We start from the raw sequence: 26670 nt of genomic DNA, 5'->3' as shown, positions 1-26670 counted from the left end.
AATAGTGACATCATCAGCAAATTCCCGTTTGGATATCATTGAACTTGAAACTTGGCACTGTGAAAACATAAGTAAGACAAGTAGAGGGCTAAGAGGAGATCCTTGGGGTAGTCCTAGCTCAAGCCTTTTGACGAATGAGTGACTGATTTACCCGAACCCTGCGACAGTGGTTGGTTTAGTAATTCCATACTAAGTGAAATAAATATCATTATCACACATTACTCTTCGTTACCATGAACTGTTTGAAAAAACAAAATCATGTTGAAGAATAGATGGGGCAATTGTAATTTAAGTTGCCATGCGAATTTGACTACTGATTTTGCATTGACTTTATATTAACTTTGAACTTAAATTTCTTATTTATTATTTATGATCAAAAATGCCTGGGAAATGAGACTTTATTCTGGTTTTCAGTTCATACCAAGCTAGTAGATTGAAGAAAATCTTTATTTTCTTGACTTTCGTAATTGGAAAACTGACAAGTCGAGGGTGGGGGTGGGAGGGGGGTTGGCTAAAGCTTGTCTAGAGAAAAAAACACAAAAATTTACTGAAAAAATTAATAAATTTAACTATTAAACCTAGATAAGACTTTTCGGTAGATCAATAGTTTTTTAATAAGCACTGCTAATAAGGGATCAGGGTGGAAGAAGAACCCCCTCCTATTCCTCCATTGTAACAAGAAGTTGTTTTAGTAAAATTTATCTGAATAGGAAAGTGAGATTGTTCGACTTAAACCCTAATAGAAGCAAATCCCTTTCTAGCACCTGTGAATTTCTCCTTGTAGCACACGTGATTCTGTATTTTTTTTTTTCTTCTACTTGGCTGAAAATAAAATAAAACTTCTGCTAAAAGGCAGGGATGTACCCACGGGGCGGGGGTCTCGGGAAACGTTTGCCCTAAAATTGCCTTGGTCCCTGGGTGCTTCCATTCAAAACATCATATAATATTTTTTATTATTGCCTCCTCTCACCCTCCCCTGAAGGAATTCATCTGTGTATGTCTGTCAAAAAAGGTACAGTAGGTGTATACATTATTTTTTCTTATCACGGCCTGTGTTCTTTATAGAGACGAAACCTGTATACTAACATTTTTTACGCTAACTTTAATGTCTATGTATACATACTATTTTATAATCAATTCGGAACAAAGAATTTGTTTTCTTTCAGAAAACTCAGATTAAATATAAAGAATTAAATATTTGAATTCAAGTTTTAATGAATTAAAATTGCGGTTATATCAAATTATCCTAGTTTTTCTACGCAATGTAGGTCTGTCGGCAGTGTTAGTAATTTTTAATTCCTCTTCAACCCTTGTAAATTTGTCAGTTTCCTCAGAGCAGTTTACTATATTCTGGTAACTACTTTTAGCTATGAAAACTGATAGTTTTAAATAAGGAAAATGGTGTCAATAGAATTATCAGTTTGTCCAATGAATGTCACTTCAACAGCGACAGCAAAGAGTAGTAATAGCGATTTGGAACTTTATACTAACCTATTTCTTTAAATCAAGTATGTTTCTTATAATCTGTTAGTTAATTTCGACTATGAAAACAAAAAACTTATGAAACTAAAACTTTTAATCTGTTTACCATAATCTGGTAACTATTTTTAACTGTGAAAACTGACGGTATTGCGTTGATTTATTGACTTGGTATAATTTTGTATTTATGATTTTAGAACAGTATATTTTATTTTGTCATTAGATACCTTTAAATAAAAATTGATAGTGTTTACAAGACTTTATTTTTTATTTTAACGGTTTAAATGATATAATTTGAGCTTTGAAATTTGATCAGCTTCCCTTAAATATGTTTTTTTGCATCACGTTTATTCCATTCAAGAGCAACCTACTTTTCAATTGGACCTAACTGAACTACAATTTTTTACAAACTATCATCCTTCATCCACAGAACCTGGCCAAAACACATTTTATTATACACCTGGGCAATTGGATTAAACAACGTAATCGCTTTGTCATCAGGCTGTGATTTACCAATTGGTCCACTAGGCCCGGATTTAGGGGGTGCAATAAATTATAACTGATCTATTTTTTTCTTAACAAAACTGGACTGAGGCGACTCGTCAAAGGGCCAAGTGAACTCCACCGCCGCGCAAATCACACCTCAGAAATCACGAAGCATTCAAGTGAGCTATTGAGTTTTTATCCCGACAATTTTGAGCCAGTTGTTGAAGATGAATGCTTACATTTAAACCCTTCTTGGTACAAATTCTGATGTAGAAAAACAAGCATGATTTTAACTGACGTTAGCTAAGATTTGCAACATTTTTATGCAGTTGACATCTATCCAAACATTGAGATTGACTTAAAGAATGGTTCTTAGTGAGCTGCCACAAACTGCAGAAGAGAAATATTCTTCTCCACCCTTCGTCGGGCATAGACATATTTAAGATCTTCAATCAGTCGAGATAGATCGACATCATTATCCCTTCTCACTATTGACGGAAGGCTAACTCAAGAGATGCCGTGCAATGACATCATAGGCACCTTCATACGAAAAAATAGTAAGGAGGAAGACTTTATCAACTGGGCTTTGAAGATGAATAGTCCTATTTACAAAATAATATATAATGCGCGCATTTATTTATATGTTATTATTCACTCATAGATTAAACCTATTTTCAATACCTTAATTTATTTAATACTCCCAATGTACTAACATTCATTTGATTCTGCTGTGCAATGACATCATAGACACCTTCACACGAAAAAATAGTTAGGAGGAAGATTTTATCAATTGGGCTTTGAAGATGAATAGTTCTACTTACATTATAATGCATAATGCGTACATTTATTTATATGTTGCTATCTACCAATAGATTAAACCTATTTTCAATACCTTGTTGGTTTATTTAATATCCCAACGTACTAACAATTGATTCTCAAATTATTAGCACAAGTGGAGTTATTTTGCAATAAAAAAATTGTCATTATAAAGATTATTTTCTTAAGGAATATTGACCCCCCCCCCCTTTGGTATGAATACTGTGCGGCAAAAACGCTTGGGCCTAGAAGCGTCAAAGCTTTAAATCCGGCCAGGGTATAGTTTAAATTGTATAAACCTGTTTGTTCAATTAAGTATTTATTTTAGCACATTAAGTCGAACACCTACTGTCACAACGGCAGCAACTGCAAGGAGTAGTAGTGGTGATTTTGAACTCACCTCTCCTTTGGTACCATTTCCGCCTCCTCCGCCACCCGCAAGTAGTAAGCCGCCATGCATCCCTCTGTATAATAATGCAACTGAAATGGCATATGGCACATACAGGTAAGTATTTTTATTCTAGGGTCGGTTTGTTCTGAGTGTACCTATCGGACATGTAAGAAGACAGGCGAGTGACTTTCAGGCTCGACGCATCTCTGTCTCCAGCTTTCTTAAATGCTGTCGTATATTTCTCTTATAACTACTATATATCTTGAGTTTTTTTTAGTCCCCCCCCCCCGCTTTCGACCTCTCGAAGTCAATTTCGGCTGACGTGTGTGCTCCTATTCAAGTAATTAGTTAAAAACCATAAACTCCTTGTTTTGTAGCCAATATATTCTTTTAATATATTTTGAAAATTTTCCAATAGAGCGTTAAATAGTTTAGATAGCTGGCTTTAAACAGCTATTTAAACTGCTCAGAAGCCAAGTTGATCTAGTCCATAGAACAAACACTTGAAAATAGGGTTTGGTTGTGTCTGCTAGTTAATTTTGGCATCAAAACGGGTTAATGTATATCTCAATGTGGAGATAATTATCTTTTTTAGTACTGGCTTTGTTAAAATAGCTCCTTTGAAAAATATTAAACATTTAACAGCCAACATACTGTATTTGTGTGCTTCAAACAATTTTTTAAGAACCGTAAATTTTGTGTTTTTTTTTTTTTTTAGCAAAAAAAGAAAAAAAATTGGCTTAGTTCTAGTATATCTTTTGCGTTAGTGAATTTAGGTTGATTGCTTTAAAAAAACATTTAAACCGTTAAGCAAATCAATTAAAAATTGGCCTTATAATTAGTGCCAAAAAATTAATAACAGTAAAAATGAACACCAAAAAATGGCGATAATTGTTTGACTAAATGACTCAATCAATCTTTTGGATACCGAATCTACATTTAAGAGATTTGCTTTTACAATTCAGAGGAGCAAAAATCTTGGGGTGTCGTATTTCTTTCTTTTTGGTCTCTCTATTAAACAACTATTCCATTGTGAATGAATGCTGGATAATAGCTATAACTCAATACAAATAAATGAATTAGAATGATAATGACCTAAATGTCATAAGCGAAAACCATAAAAGGAAATTGGAATTTCATATTGAAAGATATACGAAAGTCGATTCAAGGGTGTACTTTTCTTTTTTTTCAGGCGAGGTAGATAAATAAAGTATTTAGCAATAAAAAGGTTAAACGCAATGACTGTCAAGCGCAGTTTTTCTCGTAGGAAGAGGATCTAAATATTTCTATTGTCTGTAACCCTGTATAAACATCTGGAATTTCATCTTAATTTCTTGACTTAATGCTTTTTTTGGTGGTCTAGCATAAACAGTAAACCAACTCTTCGCCGTGAATGTCGAGATAGTCATTGTTCTGAATGATAATCAGCGACTTTTATATCATTCATCTTGAGCTGTATTAGGTCGGATGCTCGGTACATCCATAACCATATTTTAATATCTGAGTTTAAACAATTATTAATTCTGATTTCAAATATGAAATGGTGCCATACACAGTAATGTACAAATAGCCTAACAAAGTGTTTCTTGATATTTTTATCCTGCATAATCCTTAAATAAATTATATGTTTCAAACAACTCGTTCGCAACGTTCAGCGTGTCTCTGTCAAATATATATATATATATATATATATATATATATATATATATATATATATATATATATATATATATATATATATATATATATATATATATATATATATATCTATTTTAAAATCTTACCTTTCTTCTTAGTTGGCTTGTTCTCATGGAACCTCTTGGGACCTTTTGTGGTCCTCTAGAATTCTGGGGAACTGTGATTGAGAAACCTTGGTCTATTCGTATTTGTGACCAATAATTTTATTTATGTTTATATGAGTCGCTAGATGTCTTTTCCATGCCTCTCCCATCTAAAACAGAATGTGAGAAATGCCATTTTTGTAACTAACCTCTTGAAATTAGTGTCAATTTTAAAAAGACAAATTCTTGGTCATTTTAGACGTCAAAAACCAGCTATGAAATCGAGTTTATCCTCATCTCGTATGGATTGTTGGGAAGAAGGTGATGATCTCCCAGCTCATGAGCCAGACTGTCGAGTAAATCAAATGTCAACGAGCGTCAGCGCGCCAGCCTTTGAAGGAAGGCCGCAATCTGCTTTTAGCACAATGCCACGCCACAAAGTTCATAAAGAGGTGACATTCAATCCAAAAGCAATATTACAAGTGAGTGTGACTTTAATTTTTTCAGTTTTTTTTAGGCTTGGTCCTAAAATAAGGATAAAATTTGCCAAGCTAAAAACATTAAAAGATGTTGTCATCGTATAAATTCTGACTGGATCGTGTGATTAAAAGCAAACCTATCCTTGGTTTCCTTAGAAAATGAAGGGGACTCCTTGGAAACCTATCTAGAAAAGTATAGTGATAGCATCATATGATGTGACTGTATAAAACTATTCTTGTGGTAACATAGTAACTATGGTAACAATTATGTTGCCATAGCAAAAACTACTCTCATCTGAAATAAGAAGTAAACTGAATATTCGTTTATTGGCATGTTTTGTTAGAGAATGTGAAATCTTGGAGGCCAATGTGAAACTCCATCCTATTAGATAAAAAAAATGGCTTCTAATTTTAATGTTTGTAAACTGATAGAAAATGGAAGTTTTCTGAGGAGGGGGAGAGGCGTCAACAGAAAACATTGTCTTAGAAGTTGTAGCCCCCAAGCCAAAATTTACATGATATTGGTGATTTTAAGGGTGAAATTACCTGGGGTTCCCAGATATGATCTGGATTGCAAACTGGTAGTTTCAATTGCCTGTATATTCGATCCTACACGGTTAAATTATTTTTGCTTGTATCACTAAGCAGTTATGTGAAAAGTGATGTTTTGATAATGAAAGCTTGATTGTCTTACTACTTCCAAAAGTAAGAAAGCGGAACATAAACATTTTTTAAAATAAATAAACTTCTGTTTATCTCGTTTCTCATGTGATAAACGTGGCCTGAGAATCTTAGCCTTTCTTTCCTTATAGACCTGGAAAGCCTAGAACCATCTTTGATTATTTTTGGATCTTTTGAACATTATCTTTTTTTCTTTATGATGAATAGAACAAAAAGTAAAACACATTATAATAGTACACGTCACATGCCCTGGTCCTGTTAACGCACTGATAAAAATGCGCCATTGGTATTTTGTTATGAATTTTTTAAAGGTATATTTTAGGTACAATCAAAAGTTCTTTTTTTGTGTTTTTTAATTTTTTTTTTATTTAAAGATAATTGGACGTTTTTCTTCGCTGTTGAATGGTTCCGAATGTTTTGACACCGAACCACCGAAACGTTGCCACTATAAGCTCGTTAGAGAATCAGAATTTATTCACGGTAAAGTAGTGAGGTAAATCAAAAGACGTTATGTGGCAAGTGTTAATCAAATCAGCGTGTCTCTAACATTCTGGGAATGACTTTGTGTATTCCTTCCTACAAAGGCTGATGGAGTGGCGCGCATTGTCATTTGATTCGCCCAAAAGTCTGGCTCATGAGCTGGGAGTTCGTCACATCCTTTCCAAAAGCATATGAAAAACGTCCATTGTCTTTCAAAATCAAAACGATTCACAAAAGAACTACTTAGAATATTTACACCCCCCACCCCCCAGAAAAAAAGAAGATACAAACAGTACATAAATAGGAAGCTATTTATTTGTTTCAAATATAATTTTGCTGACAATAGAAATAAATTTTCTACTCGAATTCGGAGCATTTCGAACTCGGAAACTCGAATTAAAATCATTTCTAATTGAGTAACGTAAAATTTAGTAAAAAGATGTGTGAACAGCAACTTATTTTTTTGAAAATGGTTATTATGCATTTCGGAAGATTTTCCTCTCAGAATCTTATAGTGAACTATAATTTGGGCTTGACAAGAATTAATTCTACATTTTCAGATGATTATTTTTTCGTGTTTCTGTTTGGTTATTCCTATACAATTAGTCTATTTTTAAACTTTGCCGACAGGAGAAATAAACTTTCTACACGAATTCGAAGCATTTCGAACTCGGAACTCGAATTAAAATCATTTATGATTGAGTAACGTAAAATTTAGTAAAAAGATGTGTGAATAGCAACTTATTTATTTGAAAACGGTTATTATGCATTCCAGAAGATTTTTCTCTCAGAATCCTTTAGTGAAGTATAATTTGCACTTGACAAGAATTAGTTCTACATTTTCAGATGATTACTTTTCCTTTCCCTTTGTTTCATGTTTCCTATACAATTAGCCTATTTTAAACTTGATTCTGCCCCCCCCCCTCCCCCATAAAAACGAATTCAAATAACTGCCATTGAATCTCGTCTTTCAAACAGTTCGTGGTGACGAACTATAAGTAAGGAGTGACCCCGCTCAATAGTAACCGAAACTCTAAAAAATGAAATTTTCAAAAGAATCGGCTTATTGGGCTGATTTCAAATCTATGTTTCATAAAGTCTAGTTACCCATTAAAGGCTACGAGCCTGAAAACATTTGCTTGATTTTCAAAGAAGGGGGCCAAAACCCCATAAAAGTAGTAGGATCTTAACGAAAATTTCACCATCAGATTTAGCGTATCAGAAAACCCTACTGTTCAGGTTTCAAGCTCCTATCTGCAAAAAATATAGATTTTTTTTGCCAGAAACAACAGCACATATTTGTGTTTTTTTTTCAGGGGTGATCGTATCGACCCAGTGGTCCTAGAATATCGTAAGACGCCTCATTTGAACGAAAATTAAAAGTTCTAGTGCCCTTTTAAGTGACCGAAAATTGGAGGTCTACTAGGTCCCCCACCCATTTTTCCCAAAATTGTCCGATCAAGATTTTAAGATAGCCATTTTGTTCATCTTAGTTGAAACGTCTAGTAACTATGCCTTTGGATATAACATGCCCCCTCCCATAGGGGAATGGTCTTTAAGTAAAACAGTTTGTCTATTGCTTACGCATAGTATTTGTTATTGGGAAGTAAGTATACATTTTCGGTTGGGGGTGGGGAGGGAGGGGTGAATTTTCTGCTGGTGTTTTTTCAAGGGGTATATTTTCCTTGGGGAGGACATTTTTCCGGGGGGTGAACTTGTCAGTGGAAATTATTCACTGGGGAAATTTGCCAGAATTCCTATACAAAATTCTTCTTATATGTCTTGCTTTTTTTCCGTTTCAATTTTACGCGTAGGGTTGTTACGGGTAATTCTCCGGGGTAAATTTTTACCAGAATTGAATTGTCTAGAGGATATTTCCGTGGAGAGAGAATTTCTACGTGGAGGTGGGGCCAGATTTCCTGGCGTTATTTAAAAACGATTAGAAATTAAATAATAATAAAAAATATTTTAATAAAAAAAGTTTTTCGAACTGAAAGTAAGGAGCAACATCAAAACTTAAAACGAACAGAGATTATTGAATATATGAAGGAGATTGCTCTCTCTTCAACACCTCGCTCTTCACGCTAAAATTTGAATTTTGTCCCAATTCTCTAAGAATGACTCCGGAAACACGGGTCGTTTAATTGGGACAATAAGAAGCTTTTTTAAGAGTACTCAAAACGTTTAGTGTGAAGAGCGAGGTGTTGAGGAGGGGTGTTTTTAAGTTTTAATTTTGTTCGTATTGAGTTTTAATGTTGCTCCTTATCTTGAGTTGAAAAAACATGTTTTTTATTTAATACATTAAAGGGTAGGAACGTTAAGTTCAAGAATATACGCATGGGAACGACTATGTGTTTTTATATTGTATAACCTGGTGCTTCCTTGACGAAAAAATTTAAATTATTTGAACATGTAAGCTCATAGAAGAAATCGGGTTAGGCCCAGCCATTAAAAGCGTAGTAATGAGATTAGATGATTTTTACCTCTTATGGCAAGTATTTGTACAAGTCCAGTGTTAATTGTATTCAGTTTTCTTATGTTAGTATTTTAGGCTTAAAGAATACTACCTATCGCTATTGAATTGTGTCTTTTTGTCAAATTTTTCTAAATAAACTTTCAGCTAATTTCTGTTTAGTTTTTTTTTTGTAACGCGATTTTTCTGTCAACTATAGTTACGTGTCACATTTTTCAGAAAGAGCCAGTTCCTTCGGCTCTTGAACTAGCAAAACAGCTGCTAGGGTTTTATCCCTTTATTATATAATTAATCCTTTTTGCGTTTTCAGTGGAAATTTTGAGATTTATATAGCCGACTGTTATACCCATATTTTGTGAGAAGACTTTTTTTTAAATAAAACATTCAAAAAGTCAGCAGTTCAATGGTACTTTCAGAAACATCAATTATTCTTGTAAATAGATGGCTATTTTATTCTAGTGCTTGACTCCAACACGCAATGTTGCCATTGACGGTACAGATCACTAGAGCCAACCACTTCATAAAATGCATTTTGATTCTTAAAGTAACATTGAAACCAAAATAAAACAAAATTTTGTAAGACTTTTCCTTTAGTTGTTTCAAAACTATAAAGTTTTCATGACTGTACGACAGTTTCATCAATGTTGCCATGTTGAATCCACCATTTTATTTTATTTTATTTGGCACCTGATAGTACCAACAACGCATAGCTGCATATGAAGGTTTTTTAATAATAAATTGAATTCCTAGTTTTTCCTGTATGATATATATATATATATATATATATATATATATATATATATATATATATATATATATATATATATATATATATATATATATATATATATATATATATATATGATATATATATATATATATATATATATATATATATATATATATATATATATATATATATATGTATATATATATATATATATATATATATATGTATATATAAGGCAATGTAAGTTTCCTCTTAGCCAATCGAAACAGTCAGATTTCAGTTTCACTGTCCTTGGTACATGGTTTACGGTGCAAACCATATGGTTTATGATTATAAACAACCATGTGGTTCACTTGATTCAAAATTATCTTTTATTTTGTGCTTATTAAGTTTTAACAACAACCTGCTTTTTAAATATATATATAAGGCAATGTAAGTTTCCTCTTAGCCAATTCAAACAGTCAGATTTCGGTTTCACTTTCCTTGGTACTTCATAGTTTACGGTATAAACCATATAACTATGTATGTATATATATCCATATATCCAAGTATGAAGAGCTGTCTGAATTGCGGAAGGAATGTTTTAGACGAAGGTTTGGGAGTGGATGTTGGCTAACTGAGTGGATGGCTGAGAGGAACGCATGCGCTATTAAACAGTTGTGCAAGTTTCTTCGTTTAGGGGTTAAACATAGGGAATTGTGTTTAAGTGGATAGCTTGTTAGGTGTATTGTTGTTGTATAGTTGTATTCTGTTCCTTTTGTTGTTCTTTTTTTTTATATTATCTAAGGTTGTATTTTGTTCCTGAGCTTTGTTTGTAGACTGAATTATGTGTTGCTATCGCCCGCAGGCTTTTTTGCAATAAATCTTATCTATCTTATCTTATATATAGTTTATGATGTAAACCATGGGGTTCACTTTATTCAAAATTATTTTTTATTTTGTGCTTGTTAAGTTTTAACAACATAGCTGGTAGCGTAAGCTCGTATTACGAATTCAAACTGTCAGATTTCACTTTTGCTGCCCTTTGCACGTTAATGTTTTTGATATTAATATTTTTTTTCTAGGTATATAGTCGTCAAAGTCCAACCTACGACGGAGATGAGCAACTGTGAATATATAATTTAAATAGGCATATGAGTTATTTGTATTGTATATCTTAGCTTTTCTAGTCCTATAGTTTTTTTGTTTTTTTTTTAAGGAGAGTATTCTCGTGGAATTGGAAACAAGTGCCAACTTTTTCTACTATCTCTGTCGGCAATTGTTTTAATGATTTTAAATCTTGGTTGACTTAGATGTTGATGTGTCAGCAATATTCTCTTGGAAAATAAGTTGCCAACTTAAGCAATTTAAGTTTCTTTGTCAAGTGGTTTATTGATCTGAGATGTTCAACTTTTATTACTCAAATAGGCAATTTGTCCTATACCACTTTCCTAAATTATTTATGAGACCACACCGGTTTACCATGACAAAAAAAAATATAACGAAGAAAAAAGAGGGTAATCACAGTCAGTAAAAAAAAAATACTGTAGAAATGTTTCGGTCGAGACAATCAAAATCAAAACAAGAAATATGGATAAAATTCCCCAGGACAATGTAGAAAAACAAACCGTAGACAATGTAGAAAAACAGTGTTAATAATAAACACTGTCCTTTCACCGTTGCTTGGAAAGTCTTTTTTATTGTAGTTTCTTTAAGATTTGTCCTTTTATATTGTCCTGTTTAATTTTATCTTTATTTATATTCCTGAGTCAGCACAAGGACGATTGAGCAGATGTTCTTGACAAAATATTTCCAATTTATTCTTCTTTCTTCAGTGCCATTTATCTTCATTTTCTTCTTCTTTTCTTTTTTTTGTCAGGTATTTTTCTACACAACAGCAACGGCTGTTTAAATTATTGTTTTAATTTTTTTCTAAACAGCATCATCAACCGCGGAAGAAACAATTCCGCATGAACGTAACAGTTATTAAAATTGGTCGTAATTATTGCCTATCATATTAATTTTTGTTGGTGTGAATCTAGATTAAGACTATAAAGTGAAACCTTTGTGAAAGCCCAATCACAATTTACTTCTTTCATTTTATTTCAAGTTTCACAGTCCATAATTTTGTCACAATATGTTTGGGGAAAAGAATGACTGCGTTTCTGCTAAATTGATCTCCTCAAAATCTAGGAATTAAAATATCACATAGACATACCTTGACACTGGAGGGGTTCTCCTCAATGGTTGTACCTGTTTGCACCTATCTACATGGACATTAATATAGGTTTACATTTCGTCGCATCAATTCTAAAAATGAATATGGAAATTATGGCTAGAAGTTGGTTTGTTCAAAAAAAGGTTGAAAAAGTTATGGCTGCACTAGTCAGGTCTAAGTCAGGCTATTTTATCATAATTCCTTTTTCTTATAAAGAATAGAATATCACTTCAATTGAGCATACTCGAGTTCAGGCAAGTAATAGGGATTAATTCATAGGGTATTCCTTTTCCGTATTAACATCTTTGGTTGCATAAAGTGCTTGCACATGACGTAACATAACGTGCATGTACTTCACTCATTCTCTGTTTCCTCATTAGCATCACTGGTTGTATAAGGCGCTTGCACGTGATATGACATAACGTGTATGTGCATAAGATTTTACGAGGATGGCTGACCAGCAGAATTAAATCAGAAAGAAGACCCCCCCCCTCCCCCCAAAAAAGGTACTGGTCAACTGGGTCTCACTCAAAGTGACAAAAAATAAAAATAAAACCGTGTTAGTAATTCTTATAATTTGATAATGTCTCCACTTAGGCCAAGGTATTAAGGATGCAAGTTTCGAGCCACTTGAAAAAAAAAATATAGTTTTGGCCTATTTTCAGGGTCCTTCTGTTTTTTGTGTGTTTTTTTCGTTAGGGTCAAAGCCAAACTCATCGTTCACTGTGTAACATATAATTTGGTTATTATTATTTTCTTGTTTCGTTTTTTAATAATACTTTTTGCATTCCAAAGAAGATGTAAAGTTTTACCTTATCTTGGTTAGTTTCTTACTAACTCAAGACTCATACGTTGTCACATGAGCAGCATTTGTTTTTCATGGCAATATAGTTGCCGACTTCTACAATTTTAGTTTCTTTGTAAAGCAATTAATCTAGTTGAAAAATTTAACTTTTACCGGACAACTAAATGTTTTTTTTCTATGCAACAGCAACAATTATAATTAGGCTCATAAAAGCAAAAATTACATGTGAAGATAATGGCTGTTAAGATTTATCAGTGATATAATTTAGGAATATTGCCTGTTTCAGCGATTTTTTCTTGTGGACCCTTTAATTTATCTTCTCTCTTTATCGCTAGAACGTCCCATATATGATCTAAGTTTATCAAGCTAATATCGGTGCGTATCTGTACACTGAATTAATAGCTTAGACTATTCAAGCAAGGAACCATCCACGAGGGCTGAAGGTCAGAGATCTTTATATATTTCAACCAGGATTGGTTATATTTTGAGAATTCGAATTTAAATTATTTGAAGGTAATGACACTCTGAGTAAAGGAGGCTTTTTGTTGAGGTTCGATAGCATTCAACCAAAATCATAGAATTCAATGTTAGTAGCTTAACTTGTAGTGTTTTCAATTTGCAAGTTACTTCGCTTGATTTGATCCCTTTCACAGCTAATTCTCTACGTTTTGCGTAAATGTTAATCAATCAGCAAGTGACTTTTCTTTGTTGGGTGAAAACACGTTGCGTCAATACCTCAATATAGCTGAAATTTCACAAAGTCTTTTCACTTTAACGTCTTTTCTTACAAGTAGAAATGATTTCAAAATAAAACTTTCTGTTGAAATCAGGTAGGCATAATTACTCTATGGTTTTATTTATACAAGGAGAGTGCAACTATTTTTTTTTATCTCATAGATGTCATTTTAGAGAGATTTGTATTATTTGAGTGCTTAATTTGTTTTTCATTGTAAGTTTTCTTTGTCCTTCTCTAGTCAAAATTTCAGTGTCCGAGGGTTATTTTTGTTCTTTCAACATTTTTAATAAAATAATAAGAAGTTACTTTTATTATTCTTTTTTCGTTACCTTTATCATTATGTCAAAGCGAAACCAAAAAGGAAAACGGATTAATAATTTGTTTCTATATACACACACACACACATATATATATATATATATATATATATATATATATATATATATATATATATATATATATATATATATATATATATATATATATATATATATATATATATATATATATATATATATATATTGTAGAATCTGGGATGGCTTTAGGCATAAATGCCCCTCTCTTATAAGGCCTTCTTAATAATTGTCTTACTGACTGAAATTAGAGACCCCTGGACAAACATACTTGACAGTTCCTCGTGTGCAAATGTCACATCGTTCAGACTTCCTAGATGTTAATTATCCAACAACGCCTGACGGGTAAGTTAACAAACTCAACCTTTTAAATTTTAACATAGAACGGTATTTTTACCATACGGAGGAAATTTCCAAGGTGAAATTGTAAGGGCGGCTTCTGTCGAAATTTTCCAGGAAAGGAGGGTATTTTTCAGAGGAAACTTTGTGTTCGGGGAATTTCCAAAGGGTGATTTTTCTGCAGGGAGAAGTCTCCAGGGGGAGAATTCTCCACGAGAAATTTTCTGTAGGGACATTTTTATTAGAAGGGGATTGTCCCTTGAATTTCCTTTGTTTTGATATTGCGCCAATGCGCAATGGGTAAGCTAGTATCTGTTTTAGGTTGGGAAGATACTAATACAAGTAAAAGTGCAAGGTATCAGTCAAAGTAGCAGACGTCCCTATTGAACTGATTCATGGAGGTAGCAGTAACTATAAGATAAATTTTACTTATAGCTACAGGAACAAATAGACAGCCCCTCTAAGGCAGAAATAAGGTGTTTTAATCGAGGATTTTAATGGTCAGGTATGTAGAAATAGGGATAGGTGGTATCCTAAGATAGATCGGTCTATAGTCTTACTTAAGGTTGGCAGTGTTGTTTAAGGTACTACTAAAGGCATAGCCTTTCTAAAGGTTGGTAGATTTAGAAATTTTCCTTCCCGTGACTTTCGTCTGAGACAAATAATTCCTCTAAGACCTGTTTTTTTTTCTTAAAATAGTTCTAAAAAAGTCTTTATGAAACACAATTTTACTTTTATTTCAATTACAAATCGTGTAATAAACAAGAGCTCATATGGCACTTGTCGGAAGAGCCTTTGACGAGGTCGGAAGAGCTAAGAGCTTCTTTCCACTAAGTTTCATTACGATCTCTCCACTAAGCGTTTTCAAAGATTTCTGGTTATGGCACTTGGTATTAACCAAGTGACATATAGCAATCGCAAATTCTGTCGGTCTGTCTGTCTGTCGTTCCCGGTTTTGCTACTTTAGGCACTTCCAGGTAAGCTAGGACGATGAAATTTCGCAAGCGTATCAGGGACCGGACCAGATTAAATTAAAAATAGTCTTTTTCCCGATTTGACCATCTGGGGGGGGGAGTGGGGGGCCGGTTAATTCGGAAAAAAATAGAAAAAATGAAGTATTTTTAACTTATGAGCGTGAGATGGGATCTTAATGAAATTTGATGTTTGGAATGATATTGTGTCTCAGAGCTCTTATTTTAAATCCCGACCGGATCTGATGACATTGGGGGGAGTTGGAGGGGGGAACCTAAAATCTTGGAAAACACTTACGGTGGAGGGATCGGAATGAAACTTGATGGGAAAAATAAGCACAAGTCCCAGATACATGATTGACATAATCGGAACGGATCCGCTCTCTTTGGGGTAGTTGGGAGGGGGGTGGGGGGGGTAATTCTGAAAAATTAGAAAAAATGAGGTATTTCTAACTTACGAACGGGTGACCGGATCTCAATGAAATTTAGAAGGATATCGTGTCTTAGAGCTCTTATTTTAAATCCCGATCGGATCTGGTGACATTGGGGGGGGGGGGTTGGGAAGGGGAAACCTAAAACTTGGAAAACACTTAGAGTGGAGGGATCGGGATGAAACATGGTGGGAAAAATAAACACATGTCCTAGATACATGATTGACATAAACGGAACAGATACGCTCTCTTTGGGGTAGTTGGGGGGGGGGGGGTTATTTCTGAAAAATTAGAAAAAATGAGGTATTTCTAACTTACGAACGGGTGATCGGATCTCAATGAAATTTTATATTTAGAAGGATATCGTGGCTCAGAGCTCTTATTTTAAGCCCGACCGGATCTGGTGACATTGGCGGGGGGGGGGGGGGTTTGGGAGGGGTTAACCTAAAACTTGGAAAACACTTAGAGTGGAGGGATCGGGATGAAACTTGGTGGGAAAAATAATCACGAGTCCTAGATACATGATTGACATAACCGGAACGGATCCGCTCTCTTTGGGGTAGTTGAGGGAGGGGTTAATTCTGAAAAATTAGAAAAAATGAGGTATTTTTAACTTTGAACGGGTGATCGGATCTCAATGAAATTTGATATTTAGGAGGATATCGTGTCTCAAAGCTCTTATTTTAAATCCTGACCGGATCTGGTGACATTGGGGGAAGTTTGGGGTGGGGGAACCTAAAATCATGGAAAACGCTTAGATTGGAGGGATCGGGATGAAACTTGGTGGGAAAAATAAGCAGAAGTCTGACATACGTGATTTACATAATTGGAACGGATCCACTCTATTGGGAGGGGGGTTAATTCTGAAAAATAAGAAAAAATGGCGTATTTTTAACTTACGAAGGAGTGATTGGATCTTCATGAAACTTCATATTTAGAAGGACCTCGTAACTCAGATCTCTTATTTTAAATCTCAACTGTATCAAGCGTAATTGGGGGGGGCAGTTGGGGGGACCAGAAATCTTAGAAAATACTTAAAGCGGTGAGATCAGGATGAAACTGGATGGGAAGAATAGAAACCTGTCTAAGATAAGTGACTGATATAACCGGACCGGATCTGCTCTCTTTGGTTGAATTGGGGGGGGGGAGGTAATTTTGAAAATTGAGGTATTTGTAACTTACGAAAGGGTGACCAGATCTTAATGAAATTTGATATTTAGAAGGATCTTGTGCTTTAAAGTTCTAATTTTAAATTCCGACCAGATCCTGTGACATTGGGGGGAGTTGGAAGGGGAAACCGGAATTCTTGGAAAACGTGAAAATTGGGGTATTTTTATCTTACGAATAGATGATCGGATCTTAATGAAATTTGATTTTTAGAAGGAATTCATGTCTCAGAGTTCTTATTTCAAATCCCGACCAGATCTTTTGACATTGGGGGGAGTTGGAGGGGGACATCTTGGAAAAACACCTGGAGTGGAGGAATCGGGATGAAGCTTGGTGGATAGAATAAACAAATGTCCTTGATACGTGTTCGACAGAATCGTACTGGATTCGCTCTCTTTGGGGGAGTTGGGGGGAGGGGTTCAGTGATTTGGCGAGTTTGGTGCTTCTGGACGTGCTAGGACGATGAAAATTGGTAGGCGTGTCAGGGAGCTGCACAATTTGACTTGATAAAGTCGTTTTCCCAGATTCGATCATCTGGGGGGCTAAAGGGAGAGGACAAATTAGAAAAAAATTAGGTATTTATAACTTACGAGTTGGTGATCGGATCTTAATGAATTTTGATATTTAGAAGGACATCGTGACTCAGAGCTCTTATTTTAAATCCTGACCGGCATTAAGCCTCTTATTTTCCTTTTTAAATCAATCTATTGATTCATAGAATTTTGTTAGAGCTCATACCATATGATCTCTTGGCTCTTAGCTCTTCTCGCCTCGTCACAAGTGCCATATGAGCTCTTAGCTCTTGTTTTTCCCTCCAACTCCCCCCGATGTCACCGGATCTTGTCGGGATTCAAAATTTGAACTCGAGACACGAGGTCATTTTAAATATCAAATTTCATTAAGATCCGATAACCCGTTCGCAAGTTAAAAATACCTCATTTTTTCGAATTAACCATCCTCCCCCCCCCCAGATGGTCAAATCGGAGAAGCTACTATTTCTAATTTAACTTGGTCGGGTCCCTGATATGCCTGCCAACTTTCAGCGATCGCTATATTGATCACCTATCTAGTTTCAGATCTTCTTCATGTAAAATTATGGTGGTCCGGGATTCGAATTTGAGACTTCTCGCACCCTAAGCGAGAATCATACCCTATAACGCAAGTCATACATAAAAAGAACAATCATTTATCGGCAAATAAAATTCTTCTCAACTATCTTGTTAGCTCGCTACCCCCCCCCCCCGCCCAGATGGTCGAATCAGGGAAAAGACTATTTCTAATTTAATTTAGTCTGGTCCCTGATACGCCTGCCAACTTTCATCGTCCTAGTTGATCTGGAAGTGCCCAAACTAGCAAATCCCCTAAAGAGAGCAGATCCAGTCCGGTTATGTCAATACGTATCTAGGAGATGTGCTTATTCTTCCCACCATGTTTCATCCTGACCTCTACACTCTAAGCGTTTTCCAATATTTCCGATCCCCCCCCCCCCAACGTCACCAGATCCGGTCGGGATTTAAAATAAGAGCTCTGAGACACGAAGTCCTTCTAAATATCGAATTTCATGACGATATGATCACCCATTCGTAAGTTAAAAATACATCATTTCTCTACTTTTCAGAATTACCCCCCCTCCCAACTCCCCCAAAGAGAGCCACTCCGGTCTGGTTATGTCAATCACGTATCCAGGACTTTTGCTTATTTCATCCTGATCTCTCGACTCTAAGCGTTTTCCAAAATATTTCCACTTTCCTCCTCCAACTCGCCCCATTGTCACCGGATCCGGTCAGGATTTAAAATAAGAGCCCTGAACCACGAGGTCCTTCTAAATATCAAATTTCATTAAGATCCTATCACCCGTTCGTAAGTTAAAATACCTCATTTTTTCTAATTTTTCCGAATTACCGAATTAAGTCCCCCTCCCAACTCCCCCAAAGAGAGCGGATCCGGTTATGTTATGTCAATCACGTATCTAGTACTTGTGCTTATTCTTCCCACCAAGTCCCTACCCGATCTCTCCACTCTAAGCGTTTTCCAAGACTTCTGGTCCCCCCCCCCCCAATGGCATTGGATCCGGTCAGGATTAAAATAAGAGGTCTGAGTTACAAGGTTCTTCTAAATGTAAAATTTCATTAAGATCCGATCACTCGTTCGTAAGTTAAAAATACCTCATTTTTTCTAATTTTTCCGAATTACCCCCCCCCCAACTCCCCCAAAGAGAGCGGATCCGTTCCAGTTATATCAATCACGTACCTACTTTGCTTATTTTTCCCACCAGGTTTCATCCCGATCTCTCCACTCTAAGCGTTTTCTAAGATTTCAGGTTTCCCCCTCCAATTCCCCTCAATGTCACCAGATCCGGTCAGGATTTAAAATAGAAGCTCTGAGACACGATATCTTTCTAAATAGCAAATGTCATTAAGACCTGATTACCCGTTCGTAAGTTAGAAATACCGCATTTTTTTCTAATTTTTCCGAATTAACTGTCCCCGCCCCAAAAGGTCGAATCGGGAAAACAACTACTTTTAATTTAATCTCGTCTGGCCCTGATACACCTGCCAAATTTCATCGTCCTAGCTTATCTGGAAGTGCCCAAACTAGCAAAACCGGGACAGACAGACAGACCAACAAAAATTGCGATTGCTATAGGTCACTTCGTAAATACCAAGTGCCATAAAAACAAAAATCGAGAATTAAAGCAAATAATCAGAAGTCACTTTTATGAAAGAAAATCAGCTATTAAAGCCTTCTTGCATAAGGACCGTAATTACACAACACAAGTAAAGCATTTTACTTTGACGAACATACAATCTATGTAATCAAAAATTGCACCAAAAAACTTTATGGCAGGCAGCTATTTTATTTTTGATTTTATTAGATTTTTGGAAGACTCAAGCGGAATAGGCTCTGAAGCAAAACCTGTATGTTCAATTATTACCATAAACGATACTAAGGCCATGTTTTGTAAAAATGGGGATACACCCCTTAGAAGTTAAGCAATCTCAATGAAAATCATCATCAGACTCAGTGTGTCAGAGAATCCTGGTGTAGATGCACCAAGCTCTTATCTACAAAATCTGGAATTTAGTATTTTTTGCCAGAACAAAGATCACGGATGAATCTTTTTTTTTCTTGTGGTGACTGTATTGCCTAGAAGATCCAGATAGGCTCATTTACAGGAAACAGTGCCTTTTTCAAGTGACCAAACAGATTGGAGGGCAACTAGCACCCCTTCCACGACCCTTTTTTCTGCAAAGACATTTTATCAAAATTTTAATATTTATTTGATTCAGCATAGTTGAAAGGTCCAATAACTATGCCTTTGGGGATGACAAGACCCTCTATAGCCCCAGGGGAATGGCTGTAAGCTATGCAACTTGTCCTGTCTCCACATATAGCATTTGGTATTGGGAAATATTCAGAAGTTATCTTTGAGGAGATGTATTTTGATGGGGAGGGGATTTTTCACGGAGAGAATTTAACAGGAGTGAGCTTCGGATGGAAATTTTACACCGAGGGAGGGAAGGCGATTTCTTAGGATGATTTGAAAAACAGTCGGAAATTAAATAAAAGACACAAGTTTTTTTCAACTGTACCTAAGGAACAACATTAAAGCTTACGAGCAGAAATTATACCGTATATGAGGGGGACCACCCCTTCCTTAAGTCTCACTTTTTACGCTAAAGTTTGACTTTTTGTAACAATTCTTTAAGAAAAACTGCTCGAATACAAGGGCCGTCGAATTTCAATGAAAGCTATTTGGAAAGAACCTTAAGACTTAAAGACTGAGGGTTAAGGAAAGGGCATCCTAATCGTAAAGACTGAGGGTTAAGGAAAGGGTATCCTAATCGTAAAGACTGAGGGTTAAGGAAAGGGTATCCTAATCGTAAAGACTGAGGGTTAAGGAAAGGGTATCCTAATCGTAAAGACTGAGGGTTAAGGAAAGGGTATCCTAATCGTAAAGACTAAGGGTTAAGGAAAGGGTATCCTAATCGTAAAGACTGAGGGTTAAGGAAAGGGTATCCTAATCGTAAAGACTGAGGGTTAAGGAAAGGGTATCCTAATCGTAAAGACTGAGGGTTAAGGAAAGGGTATCCTAATCGTAAAGACTGAGGGTTAAGGAAAGTGTATCCTAATCGTAAAGACTGAGGGTTAAGGAAAGGGTATCCTAATCGTAAAGACTGAGGGTTAAGGAAATGGTATCCTTCCTCATATATGGAATAATTGCTGCTCATTTTAAATTTTAATGTTGGTCCTTACATATAGCAGGAATTTTTTATCTTTTATATGGAATCGCATTAAAAATGAATATTAAGACGCGTTAGGATAAAGTTTTGTTCTATAAGCATGACTTTTGCTAAGTAAATTTTTGTACACATTTTGAGTAGCATGACTATCAGCAAATTTTGTTAAGTGTGGAGTAGCATTGAAACTAAAAACAAACAGAGATGTTTCCGTATATAAGGCGGAACATTCCCCTCCTCTACCCCTTGCTCGTTACAGTAAAGTTTTTAGTGGATAACACAAAATTTTTGCCGGACAGGTTTGGAAATAAGACGGTGTGGGAGGGGGTTGGTTGCTATACAATCACTTTTCATTTTCAAAAAGGGTACTAGATGTTTTAATCTCCAATCAAACTAGCCCTTCCAAAGTTTTTACAACTCCTATACAAACTGCCGTGGTGAAAATGTCAACTTAACCCTTTTTTAGGCAGCGCTACTGCTCTGCCTAAGAAAAATGAGTTTGTGCATAAGTTTGTACAACCCGATATATCTGAGTTGACGCATGCTATTCTAACCATGATACAAGTCATTAAATCACGATCGAGGGAACCGACTAAAAAGGGAACCGAAAGAATGAAGCTTAAACAATGTAGGAGGTTGTAATTTAATACCTGCTTCTAATTATATTAAATAAAAAAAAACAAGCTTTTTAAATGAAAGTAAGGAGCGACATTAAAACTTAAAACGAACAGAAATTACTCCGTATATGAAAGGGGCTTTTCCTCCTCGACACCCCGCTACTAACGCTAAAGTTTTTTATTGTTTTAAAAAGTAGAGTTGCGAGAAAGAATCAAACTTTAGCGCAAGGAGCGGGGTGTCGAGGAGGAAAAGCCCCTTTCATATACGGAGTAATTTCTGTTCGTTTTAAGTTTTAATGTCGCTCCTTACTTTCATTTAAAAAAACTTGTTTTTTTTATTTAATTTCTGAAAGTTTTTTAATTAATGCATGACTGATTTTGGCTCTCCGTACATACATTATTAAAATGAAATTTGCCTATTAATTCTTTTTTTGGCTAAATGGCTTTCTCTTAGTTTTGTTCAGACGATTTTGAGAAATAAGGGGTGGGGAAGGAGGTCTTGTTGCCCTCCAATTTTTCGGTTACTTAAAAAGGCAACTAGATCTTTTATTTTTAACGAACGTTTTCATTAGTAAAAAAAAATACGTAACTTAAGAATTAACTTACGTAACAAACTTTTATATTCTTATATTTTTGATTATATATATGAAGGGGTTGGTCCCCTCGTTAATACCTCACTCTTCACACTAAATCTTGTTTTATCCCAATTCTTTAAGAATGACCCCTGAATCAGAAAGGCCGTAGAATAAATAGTTGAAATTATTTAAAAAAAATTTAGCATAAAGAGTGAAGCGTTTATCTCCTCCTAAATACCTCGCTCTTTATGCTGAAGTATTTTTAGAACCCCTCATATGCGTAATAATCTCTGTTCCTTTTTAAGTTTTAGTGCTTCTCCTTACTTTCAATTGAAAAAACTTTTTCATGTTTATATTTTCATTGTTTTTTTTTTATAGTAATGCTAGAAAGTCCTGCGCCCTTTTCATTGAATTTCTCTTCCCCCATGAAATATTCCTCCAAGGAAAGATCCTCCCATATTGCCCCCTCCCCTGAACCCCACACCCAAACCAAAAAAATCCCCCTGATAACGTCGGTACACTTCCCAGTAACCATTACTGTATGTAAACATTGGTCAAAGTTTGTAACTTGCAGCCCCTCCCCCAGGGACTGTGGGGGGTAAGTCATCCCCAAAGACATAGTTATTATGGATTTCGACTATGTGGAACAAAATGGCTATCTCAAAATTTTGATCCGTTGACTTTGGGAAAAAAATGAGCGTGGGAGGGGGCCTAGGTGCCCTCCAATTTTTTTGGTTACTTAAAAAGGGCACTATAACTTTTCATTTCCGTTAGAATGAGCCCTCTTGCAACACTCTAGGACCACTTGGTCGATACGATGACCCCTGGGGAAAAAAAAAACAAAAAACAAATCAACACGCACCCGTGATTTGTCTTCTGGCAAAAAATACGAAATTCCACGTTTTTGTAGATTGGACCTTGAAATTTTTTCTATAGGGTTCTCTGATACGCTGAATGCGATGGTGTAATTTTTGTTAAGATCCTATGACTTTTAGGGGGTGTTACCCCCTATTTTCCAAAATAAGGCAAATTTTCTCAGGCTCGTAACTTTTGATGACAATAACTAAACTTGATGAAACTTATATATTTGAAATCAGCATAAAATCCGATTCTTTTGATATATCTTTTAGCATCGAAATTCCGTTTTTTAGAGTTTCGTTTACTATTGAGCCGGGTCGCTCCTTACTACAGTTCGTTACTACGAACTGTTTGATAAAGATGTGAAATTTTAGCCCAAGCGTAACTTCGTCATTGTGGATATGGGCGTTTTTAAAGGAATCGCGCTAAGAGTGAATGATAAAATAGGTTCTTCAGGAACACCTCATAAACTAGCAAGTTGCAATGACTGAATTTACTATTTCTTATTCTTTAGATTTTCATAGAGCCGCTTTCGCAGAACCTCATCACCAAGATCATATTCTGGGTCCTTTAGCTGGGCTCGAACACCGGGTCCCGCAAGTACCAATAAGAGAACGACCTCTCTGCCCCTAAAGGACATGTAAACGTATTATTTATCTTCTTCTGCTTCTTGTTTGGTTTAGAATGGATATTCTGTCGCATAATCTCATCACCGGAATCAAATTCTAAGCCCTGTAGTGTGCTGCAGCCCGATTTTTGTTTGCAGTTTTTTTTTCTTTCTCTTATCTGGATAAGGTAGGGATATAAGCCAATCAGGAAATTCCGACTGACTCAGTTCAAACCAATCAAACTTCAGTTTTGGTTTTTACAGATTCGAAAAATTAGCGCTAGTTGAATCTCGCAATTATTAAAGTAAAAGTAAAGCAGCGTGAAAAAAGTGAAAAAAAACCACAACAACAACAACATATGGATCCTTCAACGTTGAATAAAGGAAGATTTTCATGATTTTCATCTTATGAGTTACAACAAAATTTTTATAATGAAATGGTGGATCAATATTCATGTATATTCAAGATTGTAAAAGGAGTAGCGTAAGAATGGATTCACCTCTGTGGAAAAGGCAAAAAATTATGAAGATTTTCATTCCATTCGAATATTATTCCCCCTCTCATTCACTGTAAATTGTAAGTGATGTAAAATTCTAACTATAGATAAAAGCTAGACAAAAAATTCAATAAGAAATAATGTGAAGTGGAATATTTATCTACCCAAAGGTTTAAAAATAGCTTTTAAGTCACCTGGAAAGCATATTATTCCGTACAGTAAACCAGCACATTGTATTAACATAAACATTTATGCGCATTTTCATTTCCACATATCAAATATCTGATTTTCTGTAGTTACTTTTAAATATATTGGAATGAATTAATGTTTTTTTTTTTACATAAATGAAAACTAAAACTGTTTTTTAAATAAAAGAAAAAAACACTTCGCGTAGATCATCAACCCTGTCTCTTTTGCTGTACCTGTCGTTTAGGTTTATCGATTTGCATTCGTTATAGATTTATCGATTTGCATTTCGCTATAGATTTATCGATTTGCATTCGTTATAGATTTATCGATTTGCATTTCGCTATAGATTTATCGATTTGCATTCGTTATAGATTTATCGATTTGCATTCGTTATAGATTTATCGATTTGCATTTCGCTATAGATTTATCGATTTGCATTTCGCTATGGATTTATCGATTTGCATTTCGCTATAGATTTATCGATTTGCATTTCGCTATAGATTTATCGATTTGCATTTCGCTATAGATTTATCGATTTGCATTTCGCTATAGATTTATCGATTTGCATTTCGCTATAGATTTATCGATTTGCATTTCGCTATAGATTTATCGATTTGCATTTCGCTATAGATTTATCGATTTGTATTTCGCTATAGATTTATCGATTTGCATTTCGCTATATATTTATCGATTTGCATTTCGCTATAGATTTATCGATTTGCATTTCGCTATAGATTTATCGATTTGCATTTCGCTATAGATTTATCGATTTGCATTTCGCTATAGATTTATCGAATTGCATTTCGCTATACATTCATCGATTTGCATTTCGCTTTAGATTTATCGATTTGCATTTCGTTATAGATTTATCGATTTGCATTTCGCTATAGATTTATCGATTTGCATTTCGCTATAGATTTATCGATTTACATTTCGCTTTAGATTTATCGATTTGCATTTCGTTATAGATTTATCGATTTGCATTTCGCTACAGATTTATCGATTTGCATTCCGCTATAGATTTATCGATTTGCATTTCGCTATAGATTTATCGATTTGCATTTCGCTATAGATTTATCGATTTGCATTTCGCTATAGATTTATCGATTTGCATTTCGCTATAGATTTATCGATTTGCATTTCGCTATAGATTTATCGATTTGCATTTCGCTTTAGATTTATCGATTTGCATTTCGTTATAAATTTATCGATTGTATCTAAGCCGCATCTCAATTCATATTTTTTGGCTCATTTATAAGATCAATTAGCCTTCAAGAAGGGGATTAAGCATAAACCAATTTAATCAAACATATTGATTAAATTGATTCTGATGAACCTTTTCTAAAGTTTGCCTACCTTCGAAAAAAAAAAAAACATTCACCGAGTAATCTTCAAGAGTTGTTAACTGTGAGAGCAGGGAATTCTATACCGATCAGTCTTATATTTTGATCTCTCATTGTAAATCCGTAGCTAGAAATAGCACGGGCCAATCAGCAATACTTCTAGAAACATTTTTTTTTAAATCCCCACAAAAGTGCGCAGAAATCCAAATGCTTAGGCTTAAAACGAATTATTAGAATGCTTAAGCTTCTCTCTAAAGAAATACCCACATCTCCTAGTTTGAATCTGGGTTGCCTTAAGGTGCTTCCGCTGAAACCGATAACTTGTGATCGGTAAAGGCTACGCTGTTTCAGCATATACGTAGTGGCAATTCTAGACATGGTCAGGGGGAGGGCAGCTGCATCCCCCAGTTCTTCTGAGGTCTGACTTTAAATTACTTTAATTTTATATTTTTACACTCCTATGGTATACCTTGTGCCTCCCTCCCTCCTCCCCCACCCCAACAACGAGACCTAAAACCGCTACTCCATAGAAGTCACGGTCAGTGTTGCGATTCTTCGATCAGCTACTTTCCATAGTAATCCTTATCAAACACTAATTTGGCTGCTGAGTTTCTCGAAAAATTCGCCCACTCAACGTTGTTCCAAGCTTGTTTACCCTCGACCAAAGACAAATAACAGGACGTGGAGCTTCAACAACTTGTTTCAAGAAATGGTATGGCTATTCACTATGTCACCAGACAACAAGGCGCTAAACTTTTGCGTCGACAGTAGCGAAAACATGGCGTTGAAGGAACAACATATATTGAAATAGTCTAATTAACATGTGGAGACGATGGCCTATTTATCTTTCTTTCATATGAGAAAGAAATAGCAGCTTTTCCGAAGAAGTAAAGAAACGTAGCTCAAAGAAAATATAGTAGCAACTCTTAGCTTCATCAACTCCCCAGG

At 35.2% G+C, this 26670-nt stretch overlaps 1 protein-coding gene across 2 annotated transcripts in view; it reads left to right on the top strand.

Moving 5' to 3' along the window:
• Positions 1 to 11129, top strand: part of LOC136043913 (solute carrier family 35 member F2-like) — a 53138-nt gene extending 42009 nt beyond the window's left edge. For both annotated transcript variants that reach the window (XM_065728957.1, XM_065728958.1), the window contains exons 9-11: positions 3110 to 3286; positions 5213 to 5435; positions 10861 to 11129. In XM_065728957.1, coding sequence (XP_065585029.1) covers positions 3110 to 3286; positions 5213 to 5435; positions 10861 to 10908 — 448 coding nt within the window. In that variant the 3' untranslated portion in view covers positions 10909 to 11129. The remainder of the gene's footprint in view (positions 1 to 3109; positions 3287 to 5212; positions 5436 to 10860) is intronic.
• The last annotated feature ends 15541 nt before the right edge of the window (positions 11130 to 26670 follow it).

Source organism: Artemia franciscana, chromosome 2 (genome assembly GCF_032884065.1).
Source record: "Artemia franciscana chromosome 2, ASM3288406v1, whole genome shotgun sequence".
In the NCBI taxonomy this organism is placed as follows: domain Eukaryota; kingdom Metazoa; phylum Arthropoda; class Branchiopoda; order Anostraca; family Artemiidae; genus Artemia; species Artemia franciscana.
This window is presented reverse-complemented; position numbering and strand designations above follow the sequence as displayed.